At 34.6% G+C, this 20,789-nt stretch overlaps 7 protein-coding genes across 7 annotated transcripts; 3 read left to right on the top strand and 4 right to left on the bottom strand.

Annotated features, from left to right (window-relative positions):
* Positions 1-147: 147 nt before the first annotated feature.
* Positions 148-3,407, bottom strand: NAEGRDRAFT_74985 (uncharacterized protein; the record flags this gene model as incomplete). The annotated part of the gene is made up of 4 exons (XM_002670048.1): positions 148-1,344; positions 1,414-1,526; positions 1,580-2,018; positions 2,070-3,407. The coding sequence occupies 4 exons, from the start codon at positions 3,405-3,407 to the stop codon at positions 148-150; spliced, it is 3,087 nt and encodes a 1,028-aa protein (XP_002670094.1).
* Positions 3,408-5,426: 2,019 nt separating this feature from the next.
* NAEGRDRAFT_53813 (uncharacterized protein) lies at positions 5,427-6,554 on the top strand (the record flags this gene model as incomplete). Its single annotated transcript, XM_002670097.1, has 1 exon — positions 5,427-6,554. One exon carries the CDS (start codon positions 5,427-5,429, stop codon positions 6,552-6,554), a length of 1,128 nt encoding a protein of 375 aa, XP_002670143.1.
* A 205-nt stretch (positions 6,555-6,759) lies between these two features.
* Positions 6,760-8,580, bottom strand: NAEGRDRAFT_74983 (uncharacterized protein; the record flags this gene model as incomplete). The annotated part of the gene is made up of 1 exon (XM_002670047.1): positions 6,760-8,580. One exon carries the CDS (start codon positions 8,578-8,580, stop codon positions 6,760-6,762), a length of 1,821 nt encoding a protein of 606 aa, XP_002670093.1.
* A 133-nt stretch (positions 8,581-8,713) lies between these two features.
* On the bottom strand, positions 8,714-10,225 carry NAEGRDRAFT_74982 (uncharacterized protein; the record flags this gene model as incomplete). The annotated part of the gene is made up of 1 exon (XM_002670046.1): positions 8,714-10,225. One exon carries the CDS (start codon positions 10,223-10,225, stop codon positions 8,714-8,716), a length of 1,512 nt encoding a protein of 503 aa, XP_002670092.1.
* Positions 10,226-10,326: 101 nt separating this feature from the next.
* NAEGRDRAFT_74981 (uncharacterized protein) lies at positions 10,327-12,222 on the bottom strand (the record flags this gene model as incomplete). Its single annotated transcript, XM_002670045.1, has 1 exon — positions 10,327-12,222. One exon carries the CDS (start codon positions 12,220-12,222, stop codon positions 10,327-10,329), a length of 1,896 nt encoding a protein of 631 aa, XP_002670091.1.
* Positions 12,223-12,964: 742 nt separating this feature from the next.
* NAEGRDRAFT_74980 (uncharacterized protein) lies at positions 12,965-14,620 on the top strand (the record flags this gene model as incomplete). The annotated part of the gene is made up of 1 exon (XM_002670096.1): positions 12,965-14,620. One exon carries the CDS (start codon positions 12,965-12,967, stop codon positions 14,618-14,620), a length of 1,656 nt encoding a protein of 551 aa, XP_002670142.1.
* A 989-nt stretch (positions 14,621-15,609) lies between these two features.
* On the top strand, positions 15,610-20,687 carry NAEGRDRAFT_59785 (rhoGEF domain-containing protein; the record flags this gene model as incomplete). The annotated part of the gene is made up of 1 exon (XM_002670095.1): positions 15,610-20,687. One exon carries the CDS (start codon positions 15,610-15,612, stop codon positions 20,668-20,670), a length of 5,061 nt encoding a protein of 1,686 aa, XP_002670141.1. The 3' UTR covers positions 20,671-20,687.
* Between the last annotated feature and the right edge of the window lie 102 nt (positions 20,688-20,789).

Genomic DNA, 20,789 nt, shown 5'->3' with positions numbered 1-20,789 from the left:
TTTTAACAAACAATTCCACTCTCCACAAGAACAACGTTCATTTGAAATTGCTACTATTAAACATTATCTATGTATTTCATGATGAAATTGCTGATAAATGGTGAATATCTTCATCACAAGCTGAAACTCATCAAGAATAAAGGCATCCTAAGCCTTTTTAGTGCATTCCGGTTTGTGGTTTTGCCAATCTTTAACTTGGCAATCTCTACAACAATACTTGACTTTTCCACATCTGGAGCAACTTTTAAGTGGCTCTCCCTTCTCACCACAAAGATTTTTACAAGTTGCGCATTTATCCACTTGTTTCTTAGTGTTATTCAATGACTTTTTGAGACTTGTATATTTTGTATTGATTAATTTCTCTGCCTCTGCTCCAAATTGACTTCCTATGAGATCATAAAATAATGTTTCCACAGGTGCCATATCATCCATCTGATTCACAATAAATCCCAAAAGTGTATCAACATTGATCTTTCCTTTTGAGCTTTCATGTCTCAATGCAACTGTTATAATTTTGACTGAGGATAAATTAATATCAGGAATCATGAGTTGATTGTTGGTTAAAAATTTCAGTACTTCCATAATTTTAGGTAGGAATTGATCATCTGATAATAAGGTATTGCAAAAAGATTCATCTCCCATCAAGCATGAAGTGCAAAATAGTGTCCTTGAAAAAACTAAGGTTTGAACTTGATTGAGTCTTTTGATTCTCTTTACATGTTCCAACATTTTAGAAAGCCAAAAGAAGCACATGTTTTCCAATGCCAATCCAGATTTGGAAGATCTATTGTTAACATCTTCGAATAGGAATTTACAAGCCTTAATATCCCACAGAATATGATTAACAACAGAGAGATAATTAATAAAGGATGCACATAATGAACTGCGAGCTTCTGGTAAATTATTCACAGAATATTTGGCTAATTGATCATGAATTGTAAAGAGAACTTCCTTGACTAAAAATCTCAACACCTTGAAATCATTATCATAGTAATGTTCTCTGGTTGGTGGATTTCTGGAAAGATAAGCCAAAAAGGTTGCCAGTGAATCAGACCATCCTGATGCCCTAATATCTTTTGGTTCTGTACCAGTGGCTAATTTGGAAAAATCTCTTTCCAATAAGAATTCAAACACTCTCTTGATTATACCAGCTTGTTCCATGGCTTGAATTATTTTTCTTTGTGTTTTTGGGAAGACACCTTTAGAAGACTTTACAATACCAGGCAAACCAGCTTTCTGAATCAAATGGAACATGCTATCGAGTATTACTAGAGATTCTTCGCTATTTTCCAATTGATATTGCTTTAAAAACTCGAATGAATGAACCATACAGGCTAGAAAATGCTTTTCGAATATAAATGAAAGGACCAATTTTTCCATCCTTAAAGCTCCATTCATTGCAACAGCACAAACCTCCATAATAGATGGGACCTTTGAAAATTCAACCCAAACAGCTACTATAATATCCAACACATTTGTTCTATTTAACAGATAACTAGCTCTTCCTATATCATCATGTGAAGAGTCTGAGATAATAGTAGGATATATTTTAGTTTTTGAAATAATTAATATTACTTACTATTGACTAATTCACCTATTAATCCAACAGCCTCACGAATGGTGGATATTTTGATTGATTTGGAATATTCATCTTCACTTTCAGAAATCTTCATATTTTCCAAAATTATTTGTTCCAATCTCTCTGCCATTCCAATATCTATCAAGTAGGTGTATAATGGCTTCAAAGAGAAGGAATTACTGAAATTACGTTCGATGATCATGAAATTACTATTAATTGCCATGGATAAAAAGTATAAAACATCATCTAATCTGTATCTATTGTGACTACTCTCTTTGAATACATAATCGAGTAGTGGTTGATAATCATGTTGTGTGAAATAGGTCAACCCTCTCATCATGCACGAATCAATGATATTAATTGTCGATTCTCTAATGTCATCCACTCTTAACAATTGATTTCCCTTCTTGACAACTTTTTTTCTCAAATAATACTCAAACTTTACAGAGTTTGCATTCAAATAAATGGGAATGTACTAAATAAAACTTACTCTCAATAACATTAGAGAAACCTTTGTAAAATCTGCCTTGTCAGCCTCTGTTTCTGGTCTTAACCTCTCAATAGATGATATTGGCAATAAGTTCAATTCCTTTAAATGTTCAAACATTTTTTCGACTGAATAAATATTAGGGTCAATATCAAATTCTCCTTTCATGTCCGAAAATTGTGTAGAGGTTGCCAATTTGAATCCTGACTCTACTATTGATGCAATGGCAATATCCCTAATTTTTCTGACCCTCTTCTTTGCCTTAGATTCCTCTACTGATAATTTCTTATTTAGTAGTGATGAAGCAGTCAAACTCACTTTATCGACCATATCAACTTGCTGAGAAAATTCGAAAAAAGTTCCAGTAATATCTTCAAACACATCCTTACTCATGTATGCTCTCTCAATAAGTCTAAATGATTTCTTATTAATTAGTTTCAAGGCCTTCATATCAGCAACAATTATAGAGGTGATATAAGGATCTTCACATGAGCTGAGAATTTCCTCAAATATTTCCAATAATTTTGGTCGATAGATTTCATTGGAAGTTGCAATTAATGTCAAACAATCAATGCATCTTGACTCGTATAATACTTGAGCTCCTCTCTTGTTTCTTTCCTTTGGTGGGAGAGGGTTTTTAGCGGTTTTCAATTCATCTATTAAAACAGTTTCCAATACATTCCAAGATAAGTGCAACAACTCATTCAAGAATGGTCCAAAGTACAAATTGAAAGGTATTTCAAACCTTTCATAAGGTAGCACATAATTACACAAACGAACCAAGTGTCTTCTCTTCACATTCTCTTTAAAAGTCCTATTCACAGTAATCACATGCAACAAGTACATTAGTTTCGAAGTGGTCGTATCAACTAAAAGTTCCATCATCCAATCAAAGAATTTATCAATCAATACATCACTCATAAAAGCCTTTGAAATCCATTCATCATTCCTATCAAATCCATTCTTTGTATATACATTCTGAATGAAAGATTCAATTTCTTGTTCTGCTTCCAATATTTGATTTGGAATATCTTGAAAACTACTTTTAATCATTCGTAATAATTTAATTCCATTTTCCAATAATTTTCTCTCTTCCAACTCGGCAGCTGTGGAGGTTACTTGTTGATTATTCCCTTGTTGTCGTTCATCAGCTGAATAATTATAAAAAGATAAATCAACCTTGTCCACAACCTCGGGAAGAAAATCATCCATCATCATGCCCATCGAGAAGGGATTTGAATTGGGTCCCACAACACCCATCCTCTCCTGTTGAGTTGGATCTTCTTGTATCATGGTTCGTAAGATTACTTTGCCTGTCCATGGTGGAAGTTTTTGATACATTTTTCTTTGATTTTTTTAAATTAAAATTTTAGAGAAAATAGGATGAGATGAATTGTGGAAGCAATTGATGGAGTTATGAAGAATAATTTTGTGAGTGGAGGGAGTGGACGGTGGAGAGGAGATGGTGATGAAGGATAATTGTGTTGTAAATGGAATTGAGGAGATTGAAAGCAATTTTTAATTATTAAAAATTGTAATAATTGTTTGATGGCATGATAACATCTTCTATGATAGAATAGGATTAATAGATGATATTCAAGCGTATCCAAGGATTTTCTTGCAACAAGATTTTCATCAAAATTATAATTTCTCATTTTCTTCATCATGTTGCAACATAATTTAAATTCATCAACAGATATCAAAATGTTGTTAATTATCGATAGTATCATTGTGGAAAGTCTCATCTTGTATCTATGAATGTGAAGAATAATTATCCAAACAATGCAAATTTAACTTCTTATTGAGTATCCATAGAAATAATAAATAATTTCTATCAAGACAATTCTTTTGTTGCGATTGTGATGAAAAAATTATTGACGAGTTTTTTGATTGAAAAGGGTTTTGATGATGAAAAAATTAAAGAAAATATTTCATCAACAATTTACATCATTGATGATTTTCAAAGTCAATTCTTCATGACTGGGAAAACCATTTTCAACACAACATGATTGGATCATATAGAGTGTATATGAATAGATTTTATTGGATTTTACAATGAAATACAAATTTTAAAAGGTAATGATTAAATTGATGGAAAATTTTGTTAAAGTGGACAATTAAAACTCACATCATCTATTAGTAATCAACATGAATATAACAATCAAATAGATGCGATTCTGTTACTGCCAGAATATTTTCATCAATTTATTAATTTTAATATTTTCATCATCAAGAACACCATCTATAGCAACAAAAACATCATAGGTATGCTCTAAATGTTCACTAGCATCACTCCAGAAAGTTTCAAAACTTTCCATCAAGTGTATGAAGAGTTGGAGAAGAATAGGTAATTATTTTCCACAAGCTAAAACACCTTGGAAAACCTGTTCAATTTCAAGAGGAGGGCAAAGATTTATTATTGTACCACATCAGTAAGGATGTTCTTGCAATGTTTTTCAACTTTTGTCCAGAGTTTGAAAAGTTAGAATTACATGCTTCCTAACATTAATTATTCATCATCTACTTTATCATTCTTCATCAATACATGAATAAATACATCTCTATAATGTAATCTAACAATAACATTCATCTTGTACTTTTACTTCAAAAGTTGGCCAAGATATTCAACAAGCCTTCCAACATTCCTTTTCGTTCTAATTTCCTTCCCCAGAATCCCTTATAACTTTGTTTATTTCCCAAATTTTCAATTAATGAATGGCTACGGCCATATCACGATGAATGCACCTCATCCCGTCCGATTTGAGAAGTTAAGCATCGTCGAGCCACATCAGTACTGAGGTTGGAGACAACTTGGGAACCTGTGGTGCTGTAGTCTTTTTACTCTATAAAACCACATCTATTCAAACAAAAGCGCATTACTATTATTTGGTTCTCCTTCAATTATTGTTTTAACACCACCACATTGCAATCCTTTGAATATTGTCTAAAATACAATAGATTCTTTGAATAACCCTTTCACCATCACCAAATGATGTGTAATATCTTGTTAAGGACTATGCACAACAATGATTTTCATGAACCAAAAAATCCTTTGGATTACAATTTTCATTTTCCTTCAACCACCAATACAATCATAATCTACATAATCTACTGTTGTTTTTATTTAATTCAAAACTCAATAAATTTTACTGTAAATTTGTGAACCTTGATGTTGTAAACAGAAAGATTGGCCAAGGCCTTTTACTTTATTGAAAAAGGAAAGGTTTTGTGAAAATGAGATTTGGCATGTTGTAATGGAGGGAAGCACGAAGGGTCAAGTTATTTGTACGCTACGAATTATCCCTTTTGAGAGAATAACGACAGCGAACTGTCAAACGCTACAATCAAAAAAAAAACAACATGTTGAAAACACATTCATTGGCAATCTTGTTAGTGTGTGGAATAATTGCAGTTTGCACAACAATCTATCTTGTCAAAATATCTAAACAAGTTATTCTACTTGAAAACGACACACGTCAATCATGTGAAAATGATTTACCTTGCAATCTAACATCAACAACTCTAACAAAATCAGAAGAAGAACTCTTTATTGATACTTCTTCATTCAAATTCACAGATAATGCAAAATCAATCACTGCTCTCATCAAAACTAATCTTTCTTCCAAAATATTCGAATGTTCAGAATTAATTCTAAACGAAAGTGTTTTAGGAAAGGGAGCAAAATGTTTATTGAATGGAGAAACGAATCGATTGATAATTGAATTGGGGAGTGATGCTTCAATCCTCAAGATGGGTGGATTATCTGTTAGAAAACACTTTTCAAGTTCAATTGTAGAAATTGTAACTGTCAAGTGGGGAAAACGAAAGAATGAATTGACAGTTAGTTTGACAGCGGACAGATCGCATATTTTAAAAGATAAGGCAAGGTCCTCTCTGTTGCATTTGGAAGCATTTGTATCTAGTGTAGTTCCAGCTAGTAGTTCAGAAGTGTCGTGGAAAGTTATCAAGGCTCCTTCGAATAGCGCATTCGAAACTTTAAAAGCTTCTCTTTCAACCATTACAGATAGTTCAATAACAATGAGAGTTTCAAATCTTGATATTGGTGTCTACACAGTCCAAGTATCCGTCAGAAATTCCAAATCTGAATCTGCCTCAGCCACCACCTCGTTCGAAATAATCGACGGTGCTGCTCCAATAGTTTCCATTCAAAATCAGAAAGATCTCAAATTCATCATTGGAAATTTGTACATTATCTCACCAATCATTTCATTTCCAAAAGATTATAAGGGTTCTGCCAAGATGGATAAACTCAAATTTACATATACTCTAGAAAGTGGACCTGCTAAATTGGATATTATTCAGAAGGGAGATTTATTAGTGTTGAGTAATGATTATACGTATATTCCTACAGAGGGAGAGTATGTGTTTAAATTGACAGTTCAGGAAGAGGGAGTTCCAGATGGTTCAGTAACGTTTAAGGTTACAGCAACATCACTTGCCAAACGAATTGTGTTTGAACCATTGTGAGTTGTACTTTGTTTGTAATTGATTTCAGTTACCTTTGAGTGATGCAAATTCTGAATTAGCAATGATTCATCAATAAAATGAAAGGTAAAGGCAGTTTATTTGACAGCTGCCAATACTACTTCTTTGTTATTTAACATGGTGATAGCGTTCCAACTAACTAGAATATAACGAATTCCTATTGACAAATCCAAAATTAAGAGTATATTTACAAGGTTGTTGGTGGTTCTGCAACATTTCCACCTGTTAAATCAAAAGATTCTCTTGGATTGAGTTCATTTCGTAGGGACTTTTCTTCATCAATCAAAACCTTAATGGTTTCTTCATTAAGTTTTGCACAATCATGGCAGGATGGATCCACAAGATAACTTTGCATTTTACCTTTTCCTTTAACTTCAACAAATCTTTCTTCAAATTTCAGTTTTGGTAAATCGTGAACTCTTTCAAAGGTACTTCTGGAAATTTGCACTTGGCCTGGTTTACTTGTAGATTCCATTCTAGAGGCCACGTTAATGGTGTCTCCCCATAAATCATAGGCAAACTTTTTAGTTCCAATAACACCTGCAACACACTCACCAGTATTGATACCAATTCTAATGTCTATTTGAGGAATAACCTTGTGAATATCTGGAGCATCTAAATTGTCAATCTTTCTCAATTGTTGAGCAATGTTACTTGTATTGTACGTTCTAATCACATAGAATGTATCCAATGCAAACATGAGAACTCTCTCAGGGTGATCACTTGTTTGCCACAAACCACCTGTAGCAAAATAAGCATCACCAATTGTTTTAATCTTTTCCAAATCATACTTTTCTGTGAGGGCATCAAATCCGTTCACAATTGCGTTCAACATTCCCACTAATTCATTGGCACCCATCTTACTACTGATAGAGGTAAAACCAACCATATCAGAGAAGAAGCATGTTACATCAGAGAATTTTTCAGCTATGAATGTTTCACCGGCTTTGAGCTTTTGAGCTACAGCACTTGGAAGAATATTCTTCAAGAGATTTTCACTATTCTTCTTCTCTTCTGCAAGGAGAGCATTTTGCTTCTTTTCAGAGCTGATATCTTTGATAAAGCAAATGTAAATCACCTTGGAATCATAAGTTGTTCCTGAAATTGTAATGATGGCTGGGAATTTGGTGCCGTTCTTTCTGAGGCCTTCAACTTCTTTCGTCTCTCCTGCATGATTCAAATGGTTGCCTTTAATCATAAGTGACATTACAGATTTGATTTCATCATGATATTTGGTGTCGAATAGGATCCAGAAAGGTCTTCCTAATACTTCGTCTGCTTGTCTTCCATGAATTCTAGAAGCAGCTGGGTTGAATATTTCAATATCTCCCTTATCATTACACATTACAGCTCCATCGACTGCTGCATTTAACATATTTCTAACATTGTCATCATTTGAATCCGTATGATTTCTATGAATCAAGCTTGGTAAGGAATTGTGCAAAACATAGGTTCGGAGCTCTTCCTTAGCATCCAAATTATCAACAGGAACATAATTCAGTAATGATCTCACTTGATTGACTTCCTGTTCAGTCTTTTCAATTGAGTTGTGTATTAAAAATGTCAACACCATCATCATAATACTTGCAGCAACAAACACAAGAATAGAAATCACAAGATTAGCTGATGAGCTGGAAACAAAAATGTCCAAGAATGTAAACAAGTTAGAAGTGAGAATATTGGTCCTGAAATAAAAATCTATCAAATCATCAAATGTTTGAATATAGTTATTAGGTCCCTTATTATTGACCCTTTCGTTGATCTCATGTGAACTAAGCACAAAGGCTTTAACCAATTCATCTAATCCGTAACATGTTTTTAGAGTTGAATTGGTCAATTGCGAGCAACCGTGTCCTTGAATCATGTCATCAACTTTTCCATATCTTAATAGGATAGGTGTTTGCCCTTTGGTGTAGTCACCAAATATAAGAAGATTCCACAAATCCAACAATTCAGAAGAAACATTAATCAAATTTTCGTGTAACTCTAGTAACTCTTCGGATTCCATTAATTCCTTCGGATTTACATGTGAATTATTAGGATAAATTCCAAATATATAAATTTCACCAATGAACAGCTGAACATTCTGAATATCGTGCATTGTCAACACAGTATTTCTATTGAAATTAAGCATTATTAGTTCAAAATACATACTTTACATCATCCATAACATCAGTTCCATCAGTACAGTTCAAAATCACTTGAACAAAGAATAATCCGTTTGAAGCAATTAGTATTAAGGTTAAAGCCAGTCCAAAAAGAACAATCAAATTTCTAGGTCTGAAGAGCGAATGCTTGGATACATGAGTAGATGCTCTTTCATTAACAATCTTACCCAATCTGTGGTAAACTTTTCCGATTGCATCCTTTGCTAATGTTTTGGAGAATAGCTTAATACTTCCATCAATGAAGTATGTTTTGTAAACGAGGAAGGAAATAACTAGTGTAGAAATTACACTTATTGTTGCAGAGCTAACTATCAAAAAAATCATGAACGAGAATTGAATTTTGCTGATTTGTTCTTGACTTCTTTGGATAAACTCATAGCAAAATCCCTCCAATGAATCTTGAAGAATGTACTTGTTATACCAGAAAAACATGAAGGAATAATCAGTAGTTGTCTCAATAGCTGTTAAATTGGTGTACAAAAATGTGTCGGCATATCTCCTAATTGCTTGTGAAATTTCAGTCACTGATGTGTTGGTTTCAAAATAACCATCATACCTTTCTAATGGGCTACCATGTGGAATTTCTGGAAGTTTAAGGATAAATCTATTCTGTTTATAATCCGTCAACATTTCGTCTGAAAGTTCACCATAATTAGCCAAATGTGAAAGATCATCAAGGGCCTTGTTATGTGATAAAATTCTTTCTGTAAATAATTTCTCAAAGTCTTGAATCGTGTTAATCTTTTGTTGTTTAAGGGTGCTTGTTGGTGGATTGATTCTTGAATCATTGAAAGCAGTTATCAATAATTGTTTCATTCTTAAATCAGATATTGTAGAGATGGGAGATATCAATGTTTTACAAGTGGTCTTGACTCTTGGAACTTCTTGTAATGCAGAAATGGAAAATTGAACAGACATTACAAATCCTGCAATTAACAAACTAAACATTAGGCCAATCAAACAATAAAAAAGAATCTTTTGTGCTAAATCAACTGTTGGCGTGTTCAGTGCTAGCTTGAACATGGACTCTTTCTTCACAAGTGGATTCTCAAATGCATCAGTTCCCAAGTCAGATTCCTTATCATCATTCATGTTCACACTCAAAATTTCTAGAGACCGTTTTCTGTTTTCTTGGAATGCATCTTTTGCCTTTTCAAGCTTCTCATTAAAGGATTTCTCATAACTTAGAGAGCCATTATCAACAGACTCTGATAAAGGAACAATTCTTCTATTACTCTTTGTAATGACCATCTCAACTCTCTTACTATCTTCCTCTTCGAGAACTGAAGCGTCAGTGTACATTTCTTGAGCGAACTCAGCATTGAATAAAACGTCTTCAACAAAACCAGCATAGAATCTCAGTACCGTCTTGTCATTGCTGAATTCATGAGCTAAATTTTCGAGAATAGTATGGCACCCAGTTGTTAACTTTGTGATTCGCTCTGTGACCAAAATGAGTTTGTTGATATTGACCATGTCAGACATTAGTTCTTTCCAAAACTGTCTGTGGAGTGCCAAAATCTCTGCCTTGTTCTTCTCCAACCTTTGTAGAATATGTTTAATTTCCATAACTTAAAAGATTTGTTTTACAGATCTGAATAAAGAAACTTACTACTTTTGGCTCTACCTAAATTTTCAGTTGATGATTCAATTTCTTTCATTCTCTCTACGATTATAAAGTTTTCTAATAAAGAAGGTCTCTGTTTTTGTGCTTTTTTCAATAAGGAGAAGGCAAGAGTCAAATTATTTGTCTCTCCAACCACAAAGTGGCATGCCACCAAACTACAATTTACCAATAGAATTGGACTACTGAAACTCTTTTGATTCCCAACACCTCTAATAAATGCAACGACTAAATCCAAGTCAGACATTAAGAAAGTCTCCTTGGCGGGCTTATTTCCAGATCTCATGGAGAATTTTAGGAATAAATTAAGGTTTCTCAGTTTCTTTCTTTCCTCAAATGATCTCAACAATGAAACAGATTCTCTCTCAAATAACGATTTCAAATTGAAAAAGTTTTCTCCATGTTGTTTGTGAACATATTCAGATTCATCATTGGACAGTTCAATAGCTTGTGAGGCGCACTCTGAAAGAATTCTCACAACCTCCTTTCTCACTTCATTATATGATACTCTTGTATAAATTTCCATAACGGTCAAGCCAATAATACAACCCACCAGACCAAGACCCACGATTATTCCAGACATACCAAGACCTAGATCTGTTAAATATTGGGAATTTACAAAGTAGGAAACAATGCATCCAATACTAATGCCAATCTTGGAGCAAATTATTCCACAATATATAGAATTCTCCATTCTTCTAAAGAATGGAAGAAGATAAAATAGAAATGGAATGGTAATAATGGATGAAATAATGTGCAGAACGGCAACAATATAAAAATATTGTTGAGGTATTACATATACAACCAAGATTTGAAACATTGAGACCCAATTGAAAATTACAGAAAAGTATGAAGTATCTGTAATGAAGAGTGTTGAGCTCTTTGGATGAGCATTCGTCACAGTCAATCCAACAATACCTGCATCAATGAAGAGCACTAAAATTCCCAAAGCATTAATGATCACCAAAATAATATTAGCTGTTGAAGAACATGGAGTGGTAGGATATCTCCTCAGCACTGTTTGTGGCTCATCATAACCCTCCAAAACTACAGTCTTTGATTCATCACAATTGAAAAATCCACTCATTATAAAGATCATTGTATAGACAATGAACTGAAATATAATTCCATAGATTCTAAACAGTTTTTTGAGAATGTTTGTGTACTTGCTCGAATTGTACACTGCCCTAGAAGAAATAAGGAACATTAAAATTCCCAGAATTGAAAAGGCAATACATATTGAAGAGAGAGCTATCCCTACCTCGTAAGGGATCAAATCAAGTGAAAGGGTCACTGGAAAATTAATTGCCTTCCAAATCCATGATCCAATATCCCCATAATTATAATTTCCTTGACTAGGTATCGCCACGGATGCCCACAATACATAAATATTAAGAAAGGCAAATAAAAGTACATTCTTCCATCCTTTAAGCTTTTCGCGATCTTGAAGAACTATTGAATAGGTTGTAAAGGATTGTTGTAGTGATTTGATGATAGAAGTGGATGATGTAGATGTTGAGGAGAGGCTTGAATCTGATCCTGTTATTGATGAGCCAACTCTCCTTTGATAAATATCAGACATGTTATTACTAATAACTTGAGGTGTATAGGAATCGACGGAATGTCGTTGTGTATTGCTGTTAGAATGAGCCAACATACGTGGGGGAGGCTGTCCTTTTGTTTGAGAAGGGTGATTATTACTAGTAGATTGACTAATATTCTCCTCAATCACACTCACGGTTGTATTATTGTTGTTGTTAAATTGAGAGCTATTGTTGTTGTTATTGTTCGAACCTCCAACAGCAGTACAGGAAGCGGACGAGTTATTATTTTGTGAGTGGTTGGTAAAATTGCTCATGCTTAGAATGCTTGCAATAGATAATTGATGGTGAACTTGTTGATGGGAAGAATCTTGTATTAAGGAGATTGAGGACGTTCTTTAGAAAGTGGTTATTGTTGGGTATCATGTTCAAAAATAATTGGTTTCCCACATAAGTGTGATCCAATATTGTTGTTTTGCACTAGAAGAAAAACAACAGAATGTATAATCTAGTGGAAAGATATCAATAATGTTTGTGCTGTTTTTTTCAAAAAGGCATTCAAATGGCTCTAATGATTTAAGGTAGGTCCGGCTCTGACTTTTTTACAAAACACCACTGGTTGTCGCACCTTCTTCATAACACGACTTAAATCGGCCATTTATTGTTGCAAACACACAGAGTTTGAAGGTTTGATTAAGTACCACTTTTATGTTCTTGTTTATGAAATATATTTTAATAAATTTGCATGCTCTCTTATTTGAAGTCTTCAAATATGATGTTAGAATGGATTAGCAGAAAGAAATCTTAGGAAGGATGTGTATTTGGAACCAACTAAAACCTTGGTCAAACAGATGTGTTACAAACGAATAGAGCATTGACATGAAAAATGGTCCACAGATACACATTAACTAAAAATCTCCATCACCAAACATCACAAAGTTTTTTTTACCTTAACCACTCTCCATAGACTTGTTTGTTATTTACAGTAATTTGGCGGAATAATATCTACCTTCAGATTTTAAAAAATACTGCCATAAACAACAACTTTATTGAGAGAATATGATTCATAATGGGAGGGGAACTAGTTTGATGGCTACCAATTCTTCATCAAATAGTAATAATTCAATGATTCCTGTATTGAGGAGTCCTAAAGTACCTCAACAACAACAACCACAAATCGATTATTTCAAGTTTAATACCACAACTTCATCATCTACAACTTCATCGGCTTCATCTCCCTTGAGAACAGGTATTCCATCCTCGCAGAGCAGTTCACGATCGTACAATGCTCATCACAATAGCAGTAGTGGGAGCACAAATGGATATCTAGAACCTTTGAGTCCTGCATCGTCTTCTTCTACTGTTCCTCAAACTTTTGGAAAGTATATTAATTTACCCTCATTCTCAACCTTGAGCTCCTCAAATGTTAGCAATAATATTAAGAAATCTCCCAACAATAATAATTATAATATTCTCTCATCGCATTCCAACAATTCTGATAGTCCTGGGAAGCAATTCTCTCGATCTGCTCTCAATTCAATTACTAATTATGACTCTCGAAGTAATGACAGTGATGAAATAACTGAAGATGAGTTTCTCAATGGTACCTCAAATAGTGTTGAAGGAGCTGGGTCAAAGATTAAATTTGCCGATTTAGGCTCAAAGATTTCAGCCATTGATGCTCAAGTCGCCCAACAAGAAAAGGTCAGAAAAAAGAGACAAATGCAAATTGAATCCATAGAGTCAAAGATTGATAATGTTAATACATTTACAAATAAGGTTAATAGCCGAGTGGATTCTACTAATGGAGCTCTCGAAAAATTGGAAACTCAACTATTCCATGAGAGAGGCAATAGAGAAAGAGGTGAGAAGAATATTACCAATCTCATTGAAGAAAAGTTCAACCAGCTGTCCTCCCGAATCGAACAGGAAAAGAATGCACGAATTCAAGAAAATGAAAGCGTCAAAAAACGACTGAAAAATCTGGAGGAGCAAGTTTCCACTGTTCACCTCAATATAGAATCACTCTCACAGGAATTATCCTCTCAATCAAATCAGCTGCATCTCCTCAGTACTAATTTCAATTCCTTCCTCAACCAATACAAGACAGAGAGAAAGCAATTGGCAGACTCAATCATATCCGAATCGAAAGAGACTCAAATCAAATTCACAGACGTCAAACAAAAGATTAATAATATGGAGCTTGACGTTCAGAAACAAATATCCACCCTTTCAAACCTCTCCAATGCACATATAAATGAAATAACAACACAATTGGAAAAGTTATTTACAGAGATTGGAACTCAAACTAGGCAAAGCACAGACCCAATATGGAGCAAATTGGAACAAATTCAAAATACACTGGAATCTCAAAAGATTAACACTGCTCACCAATTCAATAATGTACAGCAATTAATGAATGCTCAGAAAATGGAAATCCTCTCTGAATTTATTCAACCAACAAGTGATAAATTGGAGAGACTCATTATACAGAATGATAAACAGAGTAAGAAGAATTTATTTGATTTGAGAGCAGATATTGAAAAGCAACAGGAGCTCGTTAATTCCTCCCTTAACAAGTTGCAAGACAGAATTGTGAGTGAAGAAAAGGTGAGAGGAGAGGGAGAAGCCAACTTGCTGGCACTCTTATCTAAAACAATGTCAAGAATTAAGAAGACCATTGAATCTCCATCCCTAATAAATGAAGCTGACTAATTTCATCCCATGCCCTTATGATTCACTGAGACTTTACAACTTCAATTCGTCTACTCCATTTGCGAATCGTTAAATACGAACAGCAATTTCCCATCAACTTTCAATCAAGCACAATAGCGATAAGAAAAAGGACATGCAAACAAAGCCAATTAGAAAGAAAATCGCACAAATCATTACTCCATAATAAACTACACAACATCGTCAACTACTCAACCACGACATTGTCATTTGCTCTCTTATTCTCAAACAAAAGACAAAAAGCAACAACAATATGAGAGGAGCAAATGCACAATCCAACAACAATCAAAGAACAAACCCATCCACGGGTACAATGAACAAGAGTAATAGCAGCAATAACACCACGATGAGAAATCCTCAACAACCACAACAACAGAAACAACAAACTACAACAACAAATATGTCATCGATGAGTCATGGCGATTTGTTAGATTTTTTCCTATCGGGAGATCCCGTTGTACAACCATCATCACAACAACAAATAACATCTTCAACTTCATCAACTCCTTCTACATTTACCGCACCATCAAATAATTTTAATAATTTTAATAATAATATTAATAATAATAATTTAAATTTAAATTTTAATACAACAACTATTGGTGGTGGTTTTGCTCCAATTCATAATAATAACAATTTAAAGCTAAATAATAGTCATTCAAATAATTTATTAATTCCCTCCTCTTCATCAACAACATCTCTCCACAGCAATTCCACTACTCCAACTCCAACTCTATCATCAACAAATTCTAGTGGAAGTCTGAGCGTTGGTGGTGGTTTCAATCCTAGAGCAAGATCCATCTCTAACAGTGGAAGTAACAATAATCTTGCAAATAATGTAAATATTGGAGCAAATATTATTACAAACAATACCCAACCTGGTACCAACAAGTTTGATGATTCGTTTGATGCTTCATGGGATGATGCTAACTTTGCACAAGTAATTCCTCCAAAAACAACACAAGCAACCAATGCAACAACAGCAACAACAACAAGTGAATATGAATAGACCAAGTGTTAACAATGTGATGTCCAATCAGCCTGTATCCAAGACAAATACAGTCCCAGTTATTGTTCCTCCAATGATTGTTCAACCAACAGCTACCAAGACACAGCAACCTTCCTCAGCCACAGTTCCTCCTCCACAAGTGGTCAATATTGCCAACTTTACTACTAATCCCGTTGTAGAAATTCCAATTGTTAACATTGGACATTCAACTCAAGCTCCAATTCAAAACAAACATTTAATGCCAAGTGGTAATGTTGTAAATCCATACAGTACTCCAACAAAAACTCCTGGAAAGGAAGAATTATTTGCCTTGAATTCAGTTGCAGAGATTTTACCACCTGTCTTGCCTTCAACTTCAACAAATCAAAACACAACAGTGAATGCTAACAATAATTCATTAACAAGTAGTAAGAGTTTGGAAAATATTGTGGAAAATAAGAAACCAATGGAAACTGTCAAGGTTATTCCACCAGCTATCAAATTACCACAACAAAATACTAGCTCTTCATCAGTGGAAAGATTGAACAAATCTCCACCAATCACAATTACTGCAGAACCTATTGTTGTTAATCCAAATTTGAAGAATTTGAAACCTGGAATTTGTAAACACAAGTGTCAAATTCCAAATTGTGTATGCTATTGTGCATTTGATCACTCTTCACAGGAATATAAGGACTTTATTGAAGCAGAGAATGGAGGTCTCGATTTTCACATGTGTTCCAATTCACATCCTTGTCAACAATTTTGTTCTCATCGTGGATTTTGTGAAATTAAAGCAGAGGCCAAATATACAGATGTTGGCTTGAAGCATAACTGTTCCAAAATGTTGGAACCATTCAAATTTAGCCACTCTGGTAAATGTCTTTGTTACAATGATGAAGACACTAAAACAGCACCACGTAAACATTTTTGTGCAAAGAAATGTCCTGCCTGTTTGTCCATATGTAGAAAAGAATATGGTCACGATAAGAATTCATTCTGGATTGCCAAAAAATCAGTTGATCCTAAAATGAAAAATATTAATTTTGAAACTCTTTCTGTAAAGGAGAAGGAGAATTTACTACTCCATGATACTGAACATGCCTTCATGATCAATACTGTATTTGTGACTGATTCTAAATTACTCAAGAATAATGCAATTGAAATTCCATATATTCATCAAAATCAAGAACGTCTATTGAGATTCTTCCCAGGTCAAAATGGTGCCAAATTCACTTGTGAATCATATTGTAGAGTTTTGGGTCGTGGTCATACCTATTTGACTGTATGTTCCCACAAACATGGTAAAAAGACATCAACCGCTAATTCTCTCAATAGTTCATCATCAGATTTGAAAGCAACAATGGAATCATCTTCTGAAAAGCAGAGATCACAATCCCTTATTCCAAAATCACCTAGTCAAAGTGAAATGTCCTCACTCACTCCTAAAAACAGTGAATGGTCAACTGCTAATAGAATTCAATTCACTACCTTTACTCCAACATTTAACACAAAGCCAGCCACTGAAAATGTTCCTAGATCGAGATCTGTTGGTTCTTCCCTTTCTGACATGGCTCATCCTCCTGAATTACCAAGCTTGACCATTGAGCCAACTCCTGGATTGGAAACATCATCTAACACCAACAGTAGTAATACTAGCACCACATCAACAGGTAGCAACACTACACTCAACAGTAGTGGAGGAATTATTTCGGGTGGAATTGGTGGAGTGCCAAGACGTTCTCCTTCCAACACTAACATTGCCGGTAGTGGTCCTTTGGACGGAAGTTTTATCATTTCTAGTGGAATTGGAGGCGTTCCAAAAAGATCAACATCAAGTACAAATGTCAATGACACACCAACAGGACTCATTCATGGTGGAGGTGTTCCTAAAACATCTTCTTCTGGTAGTGTTTCAGATTTAAAGGGCAAGTCAACTTCTCCATCAACACATAACACTAATCCATCAACTATGGGCAGTAGTATTGGATTTGGAACTTCTCTCACTGTTGGAGGTGGCTCCCAGATAATTGTTTCTCCAAGGGGTGTTCCTGTATCTCCAAGATATGGAAGAGAAGATTCCATGATTATTACCGATAATTTCGATGATTCTTTATCTGATAATGGTGAGGAAGATTGTCCATATAATGGTGAATTGAGTTTGATGGCAACAGGTCGTAAGCACTCTACTATGAAATGTGAACCAATGGATGAATTGAAACATGAAAAATTCTGGTCCTTGTGTGGATTTGTTGATCCATGTAAGAAGGCCTGCATGTCCAATGAGGAAATGCGTCAATTCAACTTGTGTAGAGTTCAAAAATTGGACCAAAACTCTACTTCCAATACACCACTCGAATATTGTAAGAGACACGTCTCTCACCAAGTTTTGGATTGTAGTGCATTGGATTATTTGGAGGAAGTTTCATTACTAGCTGAAAGATTCCCAGCCAAAGAAAATGGTTTCATCTTCTCTCCAAGTGGTCACTTGTTTAAAGCCACTCCAAATACTGGCATTCACCACTATATCTTTGTGGATGTTTCGAGAAATATGTCTTCACAAGATATGATTCCTTCTCTTCCTGTTTTTAAACCAGCAGGCAAGAGTTTGAAACAAAGTGAAAAGGGTGAAGATTATTCTCAATTCACAGCATATGATAATAGATTGGGTTCTGCCATTGAAATTGTGCTCAGATATTTACATATTCTCTTCAAGTTACGTCCAGCAGATAGGATGACTGTTGGTATCTTTACAAAGAAATCTGTTGAAATTATTATTGATAATGAAGATTTGGAATATTACTATTCAGTTATTGATCTCATCACCAATAAGATTAAGAAACCAGATAATGATGGAGGATATGAGGAAGTTTTTACACTTTTAGTTGATTTATTAGCAAAGCACGATCCAAAACAATCAAAGGATCCAATCAATAGAAATATGAGACCAAAGATTTACCTCGTCACAGCCAATCAAATCGAATCCAAGTTCTCAGCTCCTAATTTCGGAAAGACAGCATCCTCCTCAACTGGTACACCTGTTTGGCACAGTTTGGGCAAATTGGAAAGTCTTTCACTCCAAAGAAAGAAAAAGAAGGAACAAACCAAATTAGATGATATTGTCGAATGGTACGAATCAAATGGTATTAGTGCCAACTCCACCGGTTCTGCATCTGAACCAGAGCCATACATTTCCATTATCAAGATGGGAAGTGAAGGAAATGAATCGACATTGAATCAAATCTTGTTGAAATGTAAGGGTCTTTCAACTATTGTTGATTCCACTTTTGTTTCTGTGAATGTGAATAACAAACTCACTGAAGAGGAAAAGGAAATCATCAAAAAGAAGAGTGGAAAGGAACCTGCCCTCATGCAAAGATTGGTAATTTGTCACATGCTACAAGATTTATTGCTCACTCACTTGGAACATAACAAGATTAGATTGAATGAAAATATGAGAATTAGTGGAGCAAGTTCAGCATCCTCTGGCAAGTGTGGTCTTTTAATCAAATCTGTCATTGACCAAATGCAACATGCTGATAGTGATAGTGATAGTGACTATGACAGTGATGAAGAGTTGTCAAATATTGGTTTTGGTAGTTTCATGATTGGAAAGAAGAGCCACAAGGGATCTCCTGTAGATGTATTGGAAGATCTTGAAACTGTCACAACAGAGACAAGTCCAAATATTGAATCCAACAAGACCTCTGATAATAGCGCAACTGAAACCAAGACATCTACCGAAAAACAAGAAGATGTCAAACAATTGGAAAATGAAAAGGATATTTTGGAAAGAGAAAATTTGGCAAAGGAAATTCTCGACACTGAAAGAGCCTACGTCACTTCTATGGCCAAGATTATAGAATTGTACTATTATCCACTATTGAAATATTTGCCTAATCTCATTTCAGAAGATGACAAGTCTAAGATCTTTGGTGGTTTATTGGGAATTTACAAATTGCACAAGATTCTCGTAACAGATTTAGAAGAACGTGTTAATGAATGGCACAAGGATCAAAAGATTGCCGATATTTTCATCAAACTCCATCAAACTTTCAAATTGTATACCACCTTCTCAACAAAATATGAAATGGCTATTGAAACTTATTCTAAACATAAGGATAATCCAAGATTTAGAAATTATCTCTACATTAGAAGAAAGGATCCATTCTCAAAGGGTGAACAACTTCAAGGTTTCTTGATCAAGCCTATCCAACGTATTCCAAGATATATTCTCCTATTGAAGGGTTTGTTGAAACACACCAAGAATCCTGAACATCCAGATTTCGGTAATTTGGTGAATGCAATTTCCATCACTGAAGAAGTTGCCACCTTCTTGAATAATAAGATTCGTGAACGTCAATATTTCTATCGTATGAAGAGTGTGGCAGATAGATTATCAGGACTGACAGATTTAATTCAACCTCAACGTAGATATATTTGTGAATTTGACAAGTTGAGATCTACCTATGACACTCATGTCAATGAGGAATGTGTCGTTTTCTTATTCAACGATTTATTTATTCATGCTGTTAGAGAATCTGAAAATACACAAGAAGAGGATGGAAAATTATCTCGAGTTAGAAGAAAGTTGTCTGTTAAGGCCAACTCTCAACCAAACATTACCTCAACAGTAAATGTACCTACTCCATCAGTGAGTGCCTCCACTTCAGAATTGGGAGGTACTCCAAGTGGAGCTGCTGCTATGAAAATTGCAACAGCAGAAGGAGCCAATGGAATTGACAAATCTGACAATGTGGACGTTATGGGAATAATGGAAGAAAAGAAGAAGGATCGATATGAAGCAAGATTTGTTTTGAGTTTGGGTGATTTAACTGTTCATCCAATGGATTTCGGATCTAACAATAGCAAATTCCAAATTTCAGCCATTGCTCGTAAATTCACAGTTGAGTACGATGTCATGAATAGACCAAACGAAAAGGTTCGAATTATTACCAAGCTCAATGATGCCATTACTGATTTTGTAAAGAGAAAGCAAAGTTTCCAAACTATTAGCCAACAAAATTCCTCACCACAACATTAAACACTTAGTTTACAATGAAAATTTGTTTACTGTAAACCTTTCTTGTTGTGTGATGTTGAACAGTAAAATATTTGGACGAGTTTTGACAAATCAAACAATTTAAAACTCGTTCTTGTGCA

The sequence above is a fragment of the Naegleria gruberi genome, assembly GCF_000004985.1.
Source record: "Naegleria gruberi genomic scaffold NAEGRscaffold_75, whole genome shotgun sequence".
NCBI lineage: Eukaryota > Heterolobosea > Eutetramitea > Acrasida > Naegleriidae > Naegleria > Naegleria gruberi.
This window is presented reverse-complemented; position numbering and strand designations above follow the sequence as displayed.